We start from the raw sequence: 18,904 nt of genomic DNA, 5'->3' as shown, positions 1-18,904 counted from the left end.
ATTAATAATACATAGATATACAATAAGTAATACTAAAATATAAAATTTGTACTAACTCGATATGTTATTGACTTACTAATCGTGGTATTTTCTTTCTATTGACTTCCTCTTTCAGTATGGGTAACCACATCCTACTGCATTCTACCGAGGAATTTGCGACACAATTGGTTTCATTTAGCATAATTAGAGCCGCTTCTTTGATTTTTCTCTTTTTACTATCTGATTCTTTCAGGACTATACTTGAATCTCTCCACTGAACTCTATGTTCATTATCCCATGCGTGTTGACATATCTGAGATCTATCAAATTCTCTGTTTTTAATATAAGACTGATGTTCACTTATTCTAACGTTTAATGGTCTTGATGTTTCACCTAAATAAAATTGTTCGCATTCACAAGGTATTCTATAAATGCAATTCTTTGTTCTTTCTTGTTCATTGTTAGGTTTAGTTTTAGATAGAATAGATCTCAATGTGTTTGTTGTTTTGAATGTTGTTGAAATGTTGAATTTATTTCCTATCGTTTTAAGTTTCTCGGATAGTCCTTTTATATATGGTATTGTTATTTTCCTCGTATTATTTCTTGTGAATGTTGTAGGATCCCGTTCTAAGTTGTTCTGTTCCATTCGATCTAATCTTGTCAATTCCTTATTTATAAACGATAAAGGATAATCATTTTTTAATAAAACAGATGTTAACAATTGTTTTTCTTCTAAAAATGAATTTTCGTTAGAACAAGTAATTTTGGCTCTATCATATAAGGATTTAATGATTCCCTTTTTAAAATTCGCAAATTCCTCGGTAGAATGCAGTAGGATGTGGTTACCCATACTGAAAGAGAAAGTCAATAGAAAGAAAATACCACGATTAGTAAGTCAATAACATATCGAGTTAGTACAAATTTTATATTTTAGTATTACCTATTGTATATCTATGTAATATTAATATTATTTATAATTTAAACATAATAAAGTCAGAATTTGGTATTAGTTTTTTGAAGGTAGATTAAATGTAAGACCAAATACTTACGATGTCGGGATAGTATCACGAGATTTTTTCCTGGTTTTCCCTCGTGATTTACTATGGAATCTCTAACGCGAGAATTTTACTGTCATCGTTGCATTTGGTTGTCTTTTTAAAGACAGATCACATGCTATGATTTTTTTGCGACGGATATTCTTGAGTTGGGATTGATTTCATGTAATCGAATGAACTATCTTTTAGTAAAGTCGTCCCAGGAACGCAACTCATAAATATTGGCGATATCATTTTAAAGTCTTCTACTTTAAAATGTATAATATACGTCTGAATTGCCAATATAAATGAGTCAGATTAAATAAATTATTAGAAGAATTTTTTTTACTTAGCAACAACATGTTTGTTTTATTTTAATAGTATTTTGTATTTTGACAACGAAACGCGATTTGGGCTTCGAAACGTTAATAAATTCATTTTTTAGTAAAATTGTGGCTTATTTCCCATAAAAAATACGTAATTATTAAAATGCCACAAGGAAATAGCTTCAGAATAAAATAACATATACCTATGAAATCTTTATTAGACGAGGATACCCTAATATATCATTGATAAACAATACATAATATGGACGTTAATATTAAAATATGTAGGTATTAGAAATATTAAAAATACTCCATGTAATTAATAAAAATTATACAATACCAGTAACCATTAGAGAACAAATTTTTTTCTTATAAAAAATATTTGGAGAATGTTTTTATATCGTCGCCTTAATACTATAACTTGATAACTCGAAATTAGTAGTTCTGAGATACCTAAACGGGTTTAAAGATATTTGTGCTGTGCTACCATGATGTTGGTAAATACGGAATTAACTCTGCAGCTCTAAAATACTGTTCCTTAATTTTTTGGCTACTGATCTATTTAGGAATACGATGCAAATGTGTTTTCCAATATGGAAAATAACAAAAAAGTAAAGTTATCAACTTTTAGCACTACCATAATTCTAACATTTGGTAATGTCGAGTGTCGTACCAAGTTGCATCTAAGTGAACTTTTTAACAAAACTAATATTTTAAGCATTATTTTGGTGAAAATTTGCCCTGCGAGATCTGCTAACAGTTCTCGAATTTTTGCATTAACATGAACCGAATCAACAGATAGCAATTACGTGGTAGGCTCAATGGTTTCAGAAAAACACGTGCTACAACTAGATAACTAGAGTTAGCTAGTTGTAGCATTCGGTATATGTCCCATTAACGATTATTTAGATTAAACAATAACTTGACAACTCATCTTGTCAAGTTTTAGCACTGAATATTAGGGGCATTTGAGTTTTTTCGACTTTCGTCAATCATAAATAAATACTTAACCCGTTTGAAGCGAGTTTTTACACAACATGGGCACAAATAAAATACATCTTGTGAACTAGTTACCTCATAAACGTCAATTTTGGAGTTATCAAGTTATAGTACCTACTATGGCGACGATATGGTCTCGTAGCTTATTAAAGCCACTAAAACTTATAACAATAAAAAGATTTCATTAAACCTTAAACGCCCAACCTTTTTTAGGTTCCATGTACGCCCAAGGGTGGGTAAAAAATGTCCACGAAAATAGCTAATATATTTATTGAGAGTTGTTGGAAATGGATTAAACTTAAGAATCTTATTCTTAATAAACACAGCATCTTCTAAAATATTAATATAAACAATTTACAAACCTTACAACAAAATTACAATGTACATCAAAATTAACATACCAGTAAAAGCCAGTAATTCAAATTCGTCGATTTTCTCCACATTCTTCCTTTCAGCCTCCTCATTGGCGGATAATTATGTAGATTATGTAATTATACGTCGATAATTATATGAATTATCTTCCTTCCAACGAGAAATTATATAGAAACCTTTAGGAACAAGTTTTACCAAGGGTGTACTTTTTATGCCCACCCATATTTAACTCAAGATGCTACTTTTATTTTCAAAAATATCGGTAGAACCAAATTAACATTCGATAAAGGCCTGTCTTTTTAAGAATAAATAATTTTTTAAAAATTTTTAAACACTTAATAAATATGTTACAAGGGAATACGCATTAGGTGGACATTTTTTACCCACCCTTGGGCGTTTAAGGGTTTTAAACCATGCCTATTCATACTACATAATATAAACATAATATGTTTATTATATCTGGTTGTATATTATATTTGGTTGATCTGATCTAGTAAAATGTTAATGCAAATCTGAATTATGAATTGAAATAACAAATTCATCAAAATAAGATGGATACAGATACATAAAAACTAGGTTATAATAGTGTTATGGACTAGTTCCAAATTCGTTCGCGGTGTAAATCAATCCTGAACTGATTCTGAACCGCGCTTGCGTACAACCCGAGTACTAAGAGTATTCGTAAGTTACCGCGATCGAAGCTAATGTAATGTCGGACTCAACAGTCCGCAAATCCAGAAAAGGTCCAAAAAACAAATATTTTCGGAAAAACGGTCTGACAACTTGTCATATATTTAAAATAAACAAAAAAAAAAACCATTTGCACAAAAATTTAGTATTATTTGTATATAAACTCTTGCTTTGAAAATAAAAGTTGACAGATATTTTGCACATTTTGGGTACTATAAAACACAAAAACCCAAATTATACAAACACAAAACAACTATTTCTAAGAAATTAAACACAGACTTAATAAAAAACAAATGTTTGAGCCGTATAGTAGATACCTATACGTGTAATGAAATGTGACACTCTTTGTGGAACATCCAAGGCTTCTGAGATTGGCTCCTTAATTTTTTGTTCCATGTCAGCGACGTGGCCCTGTATCTCTTCGAAATCTCCTTCCAAACTAGCATCGTCATGGACAAGGTTCAACTTCTGGCTCAGAATCAGAGAGAAATTCCGCATGAAGCTTTACAAGATATACTTGTTGCTTTTCAAAACTCATATTCAAAAAATCTGTAAAAAAGAAGTTTATATCATTCACATATACATAACACATAATCAGTATATCACTCACAATTATTATAAATCACACAAATATTTTTATTTACCCTAGAAATACAATATTTTATAATTGGATCTTACCTGAAGATTTGTTACAACTTGTATAACGTGCGGACCCACACTCCGTAATTCAATATAGCATCAGAACTAAATGCACTCGACAACTCTCGCATCCCCCCCCCCTGAATAAAGTGACCCCTTGCTTGAAGCTATCGAGCACCCCACGACCGAGACCGTAATTAATCGTCAGAAATCGACCAATAATTTGATAAGCGGACTCATAGTCCGCACGTTAACTCTTGAAAGGTTAAAAAGTAGAAAGTTATTCTTCAGTGTGCGTCCTTAAATGATTTTTCAAAGAATTTATTTGAGTAAATTGCTTAAAACAAATTTCACACTTGTAAGGTTTTTCGCTTGTGTGTAAACTCATATTACCAATGCTTTTTCAAATTACCCTTGTCAGTAAATTGCTTAAAACAAATTTCACAGTTGTGAGGTTTTTCTCCAGTGTTCACTCTCAAATGTGTTTTCAACTTATCTGTCCGAGTAAATTGCTTAAAACAAATATCACACTTGTACCGTTTTTCTCCAGTATGCATACCTCAAACGAAGAAGTGCTGCATAGAATAATTATATGTGAATAAAGTAAAGTATAAAATAAATATAGAACAAAATTAACCTTTTCATTTGAACTGTTTGTTTGCTTTTTACATAAATAGAGGTTCGTCAGCAGATCTTCAAAGTCGTAGAAAAAATTCTATGTACTTACACATTTCACATGGATGAAGGTATTATGTCCGCGATAAACGCGACTTTGGACATAATACCTGTATCCACTAGAATTCGAAAATCTAGTGGGACATATTGCTTTAATACCTTCTTGTTATGTTTATTTAGCTAAATATAGGTTATTTTAAAAGGTTAAACAGCATATTACAACAAAAACCTAATAAAACAATTTTCTCAAAAAATTTGACATACGACCTTTATCCACTTATGTCTTCAATTGTAGTAGCCAACTTCCATTGAGGAGAGGGCACTCTAAGAAGAAAGTTTTTCTTCAGTGTGCACTCTCATATGTGTATTCAAATCACCTTTGTGAGAAAACTGATTTAAACAAACTCGTAAGGTTTTTCGCCTGTGTGTAAACTCATATTATGCTTTTTCAAATTACCTTTGTCAGAAAATAGCTTAAAACAAATTTCACACTTGTAAGGTTTTTCTCCAGTGTGAACTCTCAAATGTTCTTTCAACTTATCTGTCCGAGTAAATTTCTTAAAACAAATTTCACACGTGTACGGTTTTTCTCCAGTATGTATCCTTAAATGTGTTTTCAACTTATCTGTGCGAGTAAATTGCTTAAAACAAATTTCACACTTGTTAGCTTCTTCTCCATTGTGTAAGATCATATGTTGTTTTAAATAAGTAGACCGAGAAAACTGATTAAAACAAATTTCGCACTTATAAGGTTTTTTTCCAGTGTGCGCCGTTAAATGATTTTTCAAAGTTCCTCTTACACTAAATTGCTTAAAACAAATTTCACACTTGTACGGTTTTTCGCCAGTGTGCACTCTCAAATGTTTTTTCAAAGAACCTCCTTCACTAAATTCCTTAAAGCAAATTTCACACTTGTATGGTTTTTCCCCAGTGTGCACTCTCAAATGTATTTTCAAAACACCTGCCTGACTAAATTGCTTAAAACAAATTTCACACTTGTATGGTTTTTGTCCGGTGTGACTTCTTACATGCTTAGTTAAAGAATTTTTATGAATAAACTGCTTCAAACAAATTTCACACTTGTATGGTTTTTGTCGAGTGTGACTTTTTATATGCGTATTTAAAAAAATTTTATGAGAAAACTGTTTAAAACAAATTTCACACTTGCAAAATTTATCTCCAGTTTGAATTTTCTTGTGTTGATTGAAATCAGTTTTTGTAGCAAATTGCTTTGCAGACATTTCACATGTTAATGTTTTTTCTTCGGAAGATCGACTCATAGTTTTTTCTTTATTACAATGTATGTCTATTGTTTTCGTCATTTCCAAAGTGTCATTATCTTGGGGAAAGCCTAAAATAAAAAAACCAAATTATATAAAAAAATTGTAATGCATAAACAGCAGGAAGAAAAATTTTCAAAACTGAGTGGCTATTAGGAGAATTACTTAAGAGGCTACATCGACGCGTCATCAAAACGGAAAACGCGTTCCAAGATGGCAGCTTTAATTTTGAATATTTTGTTGTGATATTTGGTACACATATTCGTAATACTGTTAAGAATGGCGGTACAAGGCCCAATTTGAGAAATAGGTTAGTATGTGCAAATTACTCTATAACTAAATACAAATTTAAAAAAAACGAGCCTGTACCGCCAATTAGAAGGAAAAATAATACACTTTCTTCAAATAAACTTTTTTATCCCATGCCTAGATTTTGTGTCACATTGGAACTGCTAAAATTGATTATCTGTAACAAGAAATTGAAAATATTATAATTAATAACTGATTAGGCAACATAGAGAAATAGTCACTATCATTTTGACAAAACTACGCCTATGTTTTTTAAGTGTAACAACACGATTCTCTTATCTCTTCTGTTATCTGTATCGATATCTGTTCAGTGCCGTAGTGTACCTATTATTTTTTAAGATATTGGAATTCGTTAGTGTTAATCCATAGGGAAGTAGTGTTTATTTATAATTAATTTATATTGTTGTGCAATAGAACTAAGTTGTCGGACTATTTTAAAAAAATCATAATTACTTGTGAGTTTTGTAGGTAAGTATATTTTACGTAAAAATATTTCGAATTCTAATGCGAGTATATAAAGTTTTAGGAGGATGTATTATTCTAGAAATATCATCAATAGTTTAAAATTTAAATCTTAAATTTAAATAAAAAACCAAAATAAACACTTTTAATAAAATTTTCACCTATTTTGTTTTATTTTTACAAATATTTATTTACTTATACTAAAATTGTTTTCTTTTACTTAATTTAGCGCGCCTATGAGTATATTGTAGCAATATTGAGCCTTCATCTTAGTTAATGTCACATACTGCCGACGCACTGTTGCCAATATTTCGCAGATCTTTCGAAAAAGGGTGTGCTACTATCTCCCGAAGTAATACTCATGACGCGCTGATGTGGCCTCATAAGGCCATCGGTACATAATTCGCAAATATTTTACGGCTATCCCTACTTTTCTGTCTTACTTCTGTAATACAAGTATTACTTCTGTAATACAAGTGATTTTTTAATAATATATTGTTACTATGAAACGCTTACAATTTTGAACATCTTTAACAACAAAATACTTGGATCACTGAATATATCCTTGTGTATTCTCTTCTTGGATCTTCCATAAATAATAAACAATAAATAACTTTTTATTAAGTTCACGTCTTAAATCAATTATTTGTCAAAAATACACTATCAATATTATTTAACCAACAACTCAAAATATCCCCGATGTCATGTCAAATATTTAAAATTGTCACTGTCTGACTGACAATATGCTGAGAATATTCTATTACTACGGACATTGTGTTAATTTTTTTTTGAATCCTGAAATAACCAATAAATATTTTTGAAAAATTTAAACGCAGAATGAAAGACTAAATTATTACCGAGGGCCGAAAGTCCCTTAGAATAAATAAAAAGTTTATTTTGAATGAGATATTTGAAATTAAAAATCACACTAAATTCTCTCTTAGTTTTTCACCCCTCTAACTTATTAAAATAAACATTATATAAGTTCTCATGGACTTTCGGCCCTCGCTAATAACGTAATCTTTTATTCTGCGTTTAAATTTTTCAAAAATATTTATTAGTTTTCTCAGGATTCGAAAAAAAATGAATACCATTTGAATAGCATTGGAGCAAAAACTACATACCCATCCCCTTAAATATAATGAGAAAAAATGTTCAAAAATGTGTTTTGGGCTTTAAGTTTGTGTAATTAAAAAAATTACAAAAATTGGATTTTGTTATTTTTTTATATAGAAGAACGAATGGTGCGTTTATGCACCCCTGGTAAGTGAATGGTGCGTTTATGCACCCTTGGTAAGTACCTGCCTTCAATTTTTTTATTTTTTTTTAATTAATTTTACATTTTTATATAATATTTGATGTGGTCTTCCATCGTCTATTCAACAATTTTTTTAAAAATAAAATGGGTTCATAAGTAATCAAGAAAATATCAGTTTATTTTTTACTTTTGTTAAATTAATCAAGAAATCATTAAAGCTAAAAGGAACAATAAAAATAAATGTAATATAAATTACATGAAAAAATAAATAAAAATAACAATTAGGTAACTAATTAATATTATTTACATTATTTAGATGTTCGATTTGTAGTCCACCTGCTGTAATACACATTTTGAATTGTGCCAGATTTCTGCAATTTCTGGTATGTAGGTAAATCGTGCTCGATTTGTAAAATAAAATAAAAAAATCCCGCCCAAAGTTAAAAAAAGAGTAAAACTTATTATTACAAAAATGTCTTTCAGGTGACTTTAAAATAAATGTAAATATTCAAATATAAAGAAAATAAACAAGCCAGGCGATTTGCGAGTGATTTTAACTCTGCAAGATGCTTGCATAGACGCCCCAGGATTATTTTCAGAGGGTGCATCTGAACTTCAGGGGACTGCACCTGAATCTATACATAGATCCAGTTTAAAATATGCAACTATACATATGTATAGCTATGTACTTTCTTTCCGGACAGTGTTTTTTAATAATAAAAATTAATATTCTAAGTCAGGTTTTTTTGGTGAGATGTTCTACCCACCAGGTAATCAAATGTCAAGAAAAAGCGCTATAGGTAAGCTGCGGTGTGAGAACGAATGTAAGTGTGAGAACGAATCGTTCGCAGCGATTCCATTCGCTCGAGCAAAATCACGTGACCTGACGATATCCATGTTATTGTGCGTCAAAATGTTGGAGTTATTATTATATCTTAGATTTCTCAGATATCTTTTTATTAATTAAAAGAAGATACTACATGCTATAAAATAAATTTTGCAAATATGATAGAAAAAGATAAAGGACCCCGCAACACTCCTTATGGAAAAGTGGCCCCGGTCAAATTTAACGAAAGTTTGGTCAATGATACTTCTCGATGTGTAGATTTTAAAAGTCCATGGGACCTGGGTCTGAATAACTACTATTTTCAAGCTACAGCCTTCTGAAGTTATTGGATTCGAGTGCAAGGTTTACGTTAAATGCACTAATTCACGGTCAAGTGAACGAAAATATTTATTATTGGAAAAAGAGAGACTCATTTTCTTCATGCAAACTTGCGCCTTGTATATGAATTCCTGGTCAAAAATATATGTATCATATTTTAGTCTTCAGAAAACCTCCGAAAATTCCTCAGAAAACTAAAGAAGTTCAATATAAAATGTGCTACTAGAGTGATATAAGAGTTATAATGTTTTCATGAATGCTTTTCAGTTATACAATATCAGCAAAGCTGCAGTTCCGCCATATCTTTAGAATACCTCTGAATAGTGGTGGATCTACTTCGTAACACGGCCCAGAACTAAAGAAAAAGTTATCGAAACATAAAAAATAAATTAGCTGACATGAAACTTGTCCCGCATACCTGGTAGTCAGTAAACGCTAAATGTTAATTACAATTGTCTATGGAAAAATCGGGTTTAAGTCATCCTCGACTACCTGTACATTAAGATTTTGCTGATTTCGGTTAGATGCATCATATGTCGTGTTAACTAACGACCTGCCAGGATACTTAAAATTGGGTTGATGTCTTGCAAAGCCTAAAAACCATAACGCACTGGTTATATGAGCACAAGTACCCACAGTTCTCGCACCAAATTGACAGGTACAGTAGTACTCGCTAAGCGGTTCTTTTGCAGGCTCATCTTCATCACACGTGTAGAACATGAATATTTGGTGTTTTGTAGCTTGCCGAAAGCTAGAAAATATTCGAGCTCTTATGAATCCCGGTTCACCCATATTCTCATCAATTTAAAACTCTTCGTCATTGTCTCTAATTATTTTACCTTGTAAGTATGTAAGACGGTGCCAGTTTAATTTGATATATCTCAATCGTAAGGTCTTTTAGGTATTCTAAGTCGAAAACAGGAAAGTTGGCAATATCATGATTACGAAGCCTTCTCCATTGACCATTTCTTCTAATCAGTCTCAACTCTAGCTTGTACAACATTGAGAATTAATAACCTCTGTAATAATTGTTGAGCATCTTCAGCTATAACACCTTCCATTGCACAATATTTTGTATTAAAATGTTCATCATCACTGGCTCTAGAACCCCTGGTGGAGCTCGGTGTGTTAAAGAATCAGCTTCCATTCCTTCCTATCCTTCGCCTTGGTTTTCCAATTTTTTACTCTTAACGCCCGTAACTCGTCTTCCACCTGGTCCTTAAATCATACTTTGGACCAACGTATTTTCCTCACACTGTCCGATCTTTGGTTATAAATGTGTTTTTACGGCTTCATCTCGTTCATTCTCGTTAAATAAAGAACAATTTTTTCTTTAGTTCTGGACCGTGTTACGGGGGGAATTCCCCCATTCCCCCTAGACCCGCCACTGTTCAGTAGTATTCTAAAGATAAGGCAGAACTGCAACTTTGCTGGTACTGCATAACTGTGAAACATTCGCGAAAACATGATAAGTCTTATATCGCTCTAGTAGCACATTTTATATCGCACTTCTTTGATTTTCTGAGGACTTTTCGGAGGTTTTCTGAAGACTAAAATACGATGCATCTATTTTTGACCACGAATTCATATAGAACACGCAAGTATGCATGAAGAAAATGAGTCTTTCTTCCAATAATAAATATTTTCGTTCACTTGACCGTGAATTAGTGCGCTTAACGTAAACCTTGCACTCAAATACAATAACTTCCGAAGGCTGTATACTGTATAGATGTCGAGAATAGTAGTTATTCAGACCCAGGTCCCATGAACTTTTTTAATCTACACATCGAGAAGTATCATTGACCGAACTTTCGTTAAATTTGACCGGGACCACTTTTCCTTAAGGAGTTTGCGGGGTCCTTTATTACGTGGCTTGTCTTTTTAGTTTTGCATATAGCCTCTTAGAGGGCGCCACCAATAAAACCTTCCAACACAAACGTAACCTCAATCTTTTGTTGACATAAAGCGAGAGTTTCATTGTGATACAAGTCGTGTAGATACAGTGAATTTTTGAAATTAGCAAGTCGAATCTAAAAATGGATCTTAGCCGAGAACATTTTCGAGTAATAAATTTTTACAATTTTTGGAGAGAATTATCCCAACAGCAATGTCACCCTGAAATGGTTTCTGTGTTTGGGAATAAAGCATCACACCAGTCAACTATTTCCCGCTGGTATTGCGAAACTTGGTCGCTCCAGTCTCAGCGACGAATCCAGGCCACGTCCACCCAAAACATCAGCCACGCAGCAAACAAAACATTGATGCGGTTCGTCAGCAAATTAAGTATGACCGCCTTGTAACATCCCGGGAGATAGAGGCATCTTTGGGCATTTCAAAGACCTCGATCCAAAAGATTCTACATAAAGAAAGGGATGTTAGGAAATTGGTTTGCCTCATTTGCTTACTGAAGAGCAAAAAGCGGCTCGCGTCAATTGGTGTCGAAAAACATTGGAATGTTTGAGGAAGCTCAAAAAACGTTTATAGTATTATTAGTGGCGATGAATCTTGGATTTACTCCTACCAACCGGAAAATAAACGCCAATCCGTTGTGTGGGTGTTTCAAGATGAGGAAAAACAAAGTCTTCGAAGTGTGTCAAAGAAAATGGTCGCAACTTTTGTGTCAAAATCTGGTCATGTGGCAACAATTGCTTTAGACTTTAGAAGATCAAAGAACGGTTACTTCTGATTGGTATAACCGTTTGTTTACCAGAACTTATTGCGAAACTTCGACAAAGCAACACACATCGGCGAATCATCCTACATCATGACAATGCAAGTACTCACACTGCCCAAAATAAAATAGAGTTTTTGGAGCTTCAAAATATCGTGAAGAAGTCGTTGGGACTTAGGTCGGGGCTATAAGGTGGATGGTTTAACAATTCGATATTTTGAAGCTCCAAAAACTATTTTATTTTGAGCAGTGTGAGCAATTGCATTGCCATGATGTAGGATGATTCGCCGTTGTGTGTTGCTTTGTCGAAGTTTCGCTGACTTTTGTCGACTTCTGATTTTATTAAATATTATCATGATTATTTATACAGGGTGTAAAAAAAAGTTTTTTTTAATTAAATTAATTGACACAAAAAGAAGAATGTATGTAATTTATTTAATTCAAAATACATTCTATTGCTGTCAGAAAACAAAAATAAATGTTTATTAAACAAATAAACATTACTTTTCACTTAAATTCAATGTTCAAGCTGCCATCTGCCTATTGGCAGTTTGAACATTGAATTTAAGCAAAAAGCAATGTTTATTTGTGCAATAAACTTTTATTTCTGTTTTCTAACAGCAGTAGAATATATTTTAAATTGAATAAATTACATACATTGTTCTTTTAGTGTCAATTAATTTAATTAAAAAAAACTTTTTGGACACCCTGTATAAATAATATTAAGGTTTATATTACTAACTATTTAGATGGGAAATAAGCCACAATTAAATTGAAAAAATAATTTTATTAACGTTTCGACGCCCAAATCGGGTGCCGTTGTCAAAATACAAAATACTACTAAATTAAACAAAAATGATGTTGCTAAGTAAAAAAAATTCTTCTAATAATTTATTTAATCTGACTCATTTATATTGGCAATTCAGACGTATACCCTATTCCACGAACATACGCCTGTTTTGGATTACTTCGACAACGAATATTTTACTGTGCAAAAAAAGAAGAACGAAAGTAAATTGCAAATTACATTGTTGTTTATTGGAATAATTATTAGCGTCATTTACTTTCATACTTCTTATGTTGCACAGTAAAATATTCCTTGTCGAAGTAATCCAAAACAGGCATATGTTCGTGGAATGGCCCATATATTATTTTTAATATACGTTAATAATAATAATATACGTCTGAATTGAATACTGAATAGAATAACCTTTCAAATGAGCTAGCACACGACCCCTATTCTCATTTAAATAAATAGTTGATTACGTCATCATGCCCAGATGGATGACGTCACTAGTATGATATATAATAATATGTCAAAAAACCATAATTTAAAAATCGAATAACTTTTGTATTTTACATTTGTTTCTAATTCTGTAATTAAAGCAGTTTACAAGGGGGTCAAAATATAGTGAATAACCCTGTACTGACTTTAGAGTGTTTATAAAAATAACATGTGTCTTTACGTAATAACAGGCGGTATATGGTTTGCCTTTAGTTTCATACGTGGAAGACAATGATGCTAGATAAAAAGTATGTTTTATCTCGCCAGGTATTAATGACGCACGGGTAAAGAAACCTGGACTCAAGTGTAAATGCATGCATTTTTTTCAAATCCTGAGAAAACTAATAAGTATTTTTGAAAAATTTTAAAAAGCAGAATGAAAGATTACGTTATTACCGAGGGCCGTAAGTCGCTGAAAAGTTCTGTAATGTTAATTTTAATAAATTACAGGGGTGAAAAAAAAAGAAAATTTAGGGTGATTTTTAATTTTAAATATCTCATGCAAAAGAAAAATTTTATTTATTCTAAGGAACTTTCGCCCCTCGGTAATAATGTGGTCTTTCATTCTTCATTTAAATGTTTAAAAAATAGTTATTAGTTTTTTCAGGATTCGAAAAAAATTAACACCAACCAAGCAGAGAATACACCAGGATTATATTCTGTGATCCAAGTATTTTGTTGTTAAATATGTTCAAAATTTATCTAAGCGTTCCATAGTAACAATATACAGTGATGAGCGCGCTAATAACCGGCAAAATAGCATAAAAAATGGAAAACGTATTAGGTTTTGAGATGAAAAGAAATAAACCTAGTCGAGCTGGGAAATTTAGCAGACGAGTTTGGCAAATGCCACTGTCACTGCCATTTTTTCGTTGACATACTCCTCTGATACGTGTAAAGCTGGGAAACAATCAATATAATGTTATTTACATTTACAAAAGGATACTATCGCTAAATTTCCCAGCTCGACTAGTTTCATTTCATTTTATCTCACAACTTAATACGTTTTCCATCTTTTGTGCTATTTTGCTGGTTATGAGCATGCTCATCACTGTATATTAAAAAATCACTTTATCACTTTTTCTCTTTTTATTAGATTTTATTGCGTAGTATATAAATTATTGTAATCAATGAATACATAGTGAGTGAAAAAATAATCATATTAATTAATTAACTGAATTAATTTTTTATGTGATTATACAAGTAACGGTTATCCAAGAACATTCAAAAGAAATCTCTAAGTTAATGATGACAATGTCATTGACAAATAATATTTACATCTCCATACCAAAAAGAAAGAAGAATACATAAAGAAAGAAAAAGTAGGGATAGCCATAAAATAGTTGCAACTATGCTCTTAATGAAAGTCAAGAAATGTGGTGGTGGTGGCAACAAGATGAAGATTCTCCACACAATGCAAGAATAATTAGCGACCACCTACAAAACCCTTTAGATCACCACTGGATAGCAAACAACTCTTGAGAAATTATGTGTTCACCTGATTTGTCCCTTCTTGATTCTTTCTTTTGGGGAGTGATAAAAGATATTGTTTGTCAATCAGAACCTCGAAAGATAGACGAATTAAAAGAAAACATAAGACATGTTTGTCACCAAATTATACAATGCTTCAAGCCACATGTGCCAGAAATCTTGACACGATTTGAAATGTGTTGCAGCAGGTGCTATCTATCTATCTAATTAGCCTTCTTCGGTCCATCTTTGGACATAGGCCTGCCCAATCCTTTTCCACTCTTCTGTCTGTCGCTACCAGGGTTGGTGATAACGGACCTGCAAGAGATGCAATGCAGGCCGGCGCTCGTATTTAGAGGGCGCCAAAATAAAGTGTTTTTTGCTGTTATGGTACAAAATACTAATTCAAAAAAGAACTAAAGGGTGTATATTTTTGCTAGTTTTGCAGGCGGAGCCTTATACCCTAGCGCCGGTACTGGTCGCTACAGTCATCCGCCTAGACCACACAAGCTTCTTGATAAGTATCATCTGCCCGTATCATTTTGGCCCGTATCTGCTTAGTTTATATTGCCACGGTCTCCAATTTATAAAAATTTTGTTCCATCAGTTTTCTTTTTGTTTTACATTGTGTCCGACAAATCTCCATTTGAATTTTGCAACTTCTTGTCTAACATCCCTTTTTTCTCTCTTATCCACTATTTGAACATCTAATGTAAATAATATTACAAGCAATGATTAGGTAAAGATTAATTAATTAAAATAGGAAATGGTTGTTATGTGTGTAGTTATATCGCCTAGTGAGAACAATAGTGGCGAAACACAAAAATCAACGTTTTTGAGTTATCAACGTTTTTTGAGTTTTTGAGTTTTTGAGTCCATCAACCGACATCTAAATATCTCTTTTATGTGCAACATCGGCTAACAATCATTTAATTTGCTTATTACTAGAGGGCGCCTACAAGTCTTTATGGTATTGTGAATTTGTCAAATATTTTGATGCATTAATGACGAAAGCACACCAAACTTTATATCAATACTGGCGAATCTGTAATTACGCCGTGCCTGCATGTATTTGAAATATTAGATATTTTATTAAAGATAGTAATACAATGTGCAATAGTGGCGAATGAGCACTTTTGTCTGTGTGGTCGTTTTTGCTTTTGTGTTTTCTTTTATAAAACTTCTCACAGAGAAACTCAGTTTCAATCGTTCTTAGGTACTTAGAAATAGCAAATCAAGAAAGCGTCTACCACTTTGGATCAGTATTGTTTAATTCCACACTATCGAGAACCAATATTCATTCCTAAAAAGAAGTCTTACAAAATAATCAATTCCTTCTACTCACAATCATTTTTTTAGTAGTTTGAAATACGAAACATACGTGAGTGAAATGATGAATTTAATTTTACTATTCATAGTTCTTTTGATTACTTTTTATCTTTTATCATGTTTATCGTTTTCTTGTTAACAGACATAATGTTAATAATTATTACTTAAGATCTTATTTTGTTATTTTTCTATTTTACTTTCAGTTTGCGAATAACTGGTGTCTACAATAAAATATTTTATTTGATGCGTTTAATTTCTTTTTAAAAGTAAATTTTTTAATTATTTAAAACAGAAACTAGACTGTTGTTTTATAGTAGTAGTAAAGTATGTATAGTGGCGAAACATCAAATTAAACATCCTCGATGATGCAATAATGGCGTAACACAGAAAAAAATCAAAAATAAATACACTGTCCATCTTTTCTTCAAATAAAAGTACTGCTAATAATTGGTTTAAATGACTAGAAGCATATTATTAGAAAAATTCTGCAAAATGATTACCTATTAGTCAGTTATACTGTTTAGCAGTTTCATCAAAACTTCAAATACTTCAAATACAAATCTCTAAATGTTCATTTTGAAGTTTCGTCACTATTGTTCTCACCAGGCGATATTATGTTAATTTAAGTTGCCACCAAACTATTTATTTCATATTAAATGACATTCGAAGATAATACCTTCTTTTTATTGACGAAGTAAGTCAAAAACGTTATTGTACTTTTTTATCACACCACCTTCGATTTTCTGTCGAAGTTTCTAACTTTTTCTTCCTTTACAATGGTGTTTTCTTTACTTATTTCAGATGCTCTAGATAGCGAAAGTATACTTGGGCAAGATTAAATAAATTCAGTGATCGATATCTGCCTTTGGCTTCATTAATTAATTAATTAACAATATTTAATAATTATTTAATACTTCGTTTAGTATTTGTGTTGTGGTTAGGATACTTTATTTTTGTTAAATATTTGTAAAAATACATCCCATAATAAATAAATACTTTTATTTTAGTTGTCGTTATGTTTATAATACAAGGGCCTGCAAAAATTGTCATGGTCGGGCCCCAAAGCTTCAGCTACACCACTGCTCAAGCGCATGATGCAAATGTGACAGAGACGGAATTGGCAGTGGTCAATAGAAATGAACAAAAGAAGGTTTTGTCAAATACCGCAACTGTGATAGTCAGTGTTGTAAGAACAAAGTCCTGAAGAAGTAAGTTTTGAAAATAGTCACATTCATAAGGGTCCTAACTTAAGTATAGGTCCTTATAGACTATTACCCTTGTTATACTTACCCTTTTCGTTTGTTTGTTTTTCTTCAAATGGCAAATTATTTTCAACTTCTATTTTAGTCTTTAAGGAGAATTGATTTAAGTGTGAATGATCAAATTTACTATGTGTATTATCACTAAGGTGCTCCTCTTTAATTTCATTTTTAAAGCTTTCTAAAAGAGCATCATCCAGATCATTAGAAAATATTTCTATTTCACAGTTGTCTTCACTAAATTCTTGTTTTACTTCCATCATGAATTTACATTTACACATTACATTACCATTACAACATACAACGATACAAAGTCCGGTGTCAGTGTCCAGTCCATGATTACAATTTACAATTACTTAATTACAACATACACATATAACATACAACAACAACAAGGGAACAACAGTTTTTTTGGTTTTTTTTTACATAACACCCATAACCTTTAATTTCTTCTTCTTCTCTTCATTTGAATGGCCTTAGCTGCCAGGGCTATCCGGCCAGGATCCGTGAATATAGACTTGAATATTCAAGAGCCGTACCTGAGGTACATCTGGGCTTAAGCTCATGCTCATAGCTCCTGAATCTGAAATATTAAGAGATAAAAAAAAACTTTGTAATTGTTTATAAGTTTCATAACTAAAGTTCTACTATTAATGGTCTAGTTCTAGTACTACCACGCAAAACCGCACTAAGCACAAAGCACATGCATTGCAAGCAAGCATAAAGTCATAAAGTTTTTAAGCAAGCTACACACGAGTCATTGTTGATGTTAAAAACTTTTGCACTGCGATTAATGTCTTTGAGTTTAAATTTTTAAACAACACATCAGTTAATGTCGGATCTGTTGTATTAATGAAACCAAAGAATACATATCTCCCAAGAACCGACACAAACGGATTATCTATGAACTAAATTTTTATGCGCATGTGCCAGATCGGCCATTTCTCAATTTGTATGAATAGCAAATAATTTTGGTGACATTTGTCTTGTACAGGATCGGCGTTTGTTGTCACAGTTTTTTGTTTGGCTTGGCTTGGCGTTAGTATTTTGTTTTTGTATCAGTTTGTAGCTCATAATATTTTGTATAGACTTATTTTCTTATATAGCCTACAACTATTAATTGTTATTTTCCAACATTTATACAATTTAATTCTTTTTGAGATATCTTGATTATGTGAATTAATTATTTTAAGCTTTTTCATGAACTATAAACTAACGTATAAAAAATTAATTTTGTATTTATTGGGATTTCACAAAGAATTTGAATCTAAAATATCATACAAATTCTCTAACCTTTCTTTGACCTCTACTGTACCAAATGCATCTGCAGGAAGAGCACAAAGTCATATTTTATATGTGTTCATTCCACAAGCCACGTGCTGTGTTTAAAAAGTTGAGAATCCAATACTCACAAAAACTTCCATAAAGTACTCTTATCAGAAAACCTAAATTAAATTTAATAAACTATGTGTCATTAAATTGTTTCTGTAGTTTGTATAAAATAATAACTTAGGTCAAATATATAAAACAGTTTATGACTGACTACTTGAAATTCAGGATTTTCAGGAGTAACATTATATAATTTAGCTAATTCAAAAAGTTTGATCCAATATCACTTGAAATTGTTTCAACATTCAAGTTAATGCTTGATAATTGACAATACACTCTTCATAATAGGTTTACATTATCTTGATTATACTTG

At 31.7% G+C, this 18,904-nt stretch overlaps 1 protein-coding gene across 2 annotated transcripts in view; it reads right to left on the bottom strand.

Annotated features, from left to right (window-relative positions):
- The window catches only part of LOC114344528 (zinc finger protein 501-like), a 36,033-nt gene extending 17,405 nt beyond the window's left edge, over positions 1-18,628 (bottom strand). The window contains exons 1-2 of one of the 2 annotated variants that reach the window (XM_028295360.2): positions 17,234-18,628; positions 1,460-6,065 (exon numbers count right to left, since the gene is read on the bottom strand). In XM_028295360.2, the coding sequence (XP_028151161.1) occupies positions 5,110-6,065; positions 17,234-17,483 (1,206 nt within the window). In that variant the 5' untranslated portion in view covers positions 17,484-18,628 and the 3' untranslated portion in view covers positions 1,460-5,109. Of the gene's footprint in view, positions 1-1,459; positions 6,066-17,233 lie in introns of those variants that run through there. The other variant, XM_050647175.1, reaches the window with a different exon arrangement.
- Between the last annotated feature and the right edge of the window lie 276 nt (positions 18,629-18,904).

This window comes from Diabrotica virgifera, chromosome 3 (genome assembly GCF_917563875.1).
Source record: "Diabrotica virgifera virgifera chromosome 3, PGI_DIABVI_V3a".
Lineage (NCBI taxonomy): Eukaryota > Metazoa > Arthropoda > Insecta > Coleoptera > Chrysomelidae > Diabrotica > Diabrotica virgifera.
The sequence above is the reverse complement of the archived record's forward strand: the minus strand, read 5'-3'. Positions and strand labels throughout refer to the sequence as shown.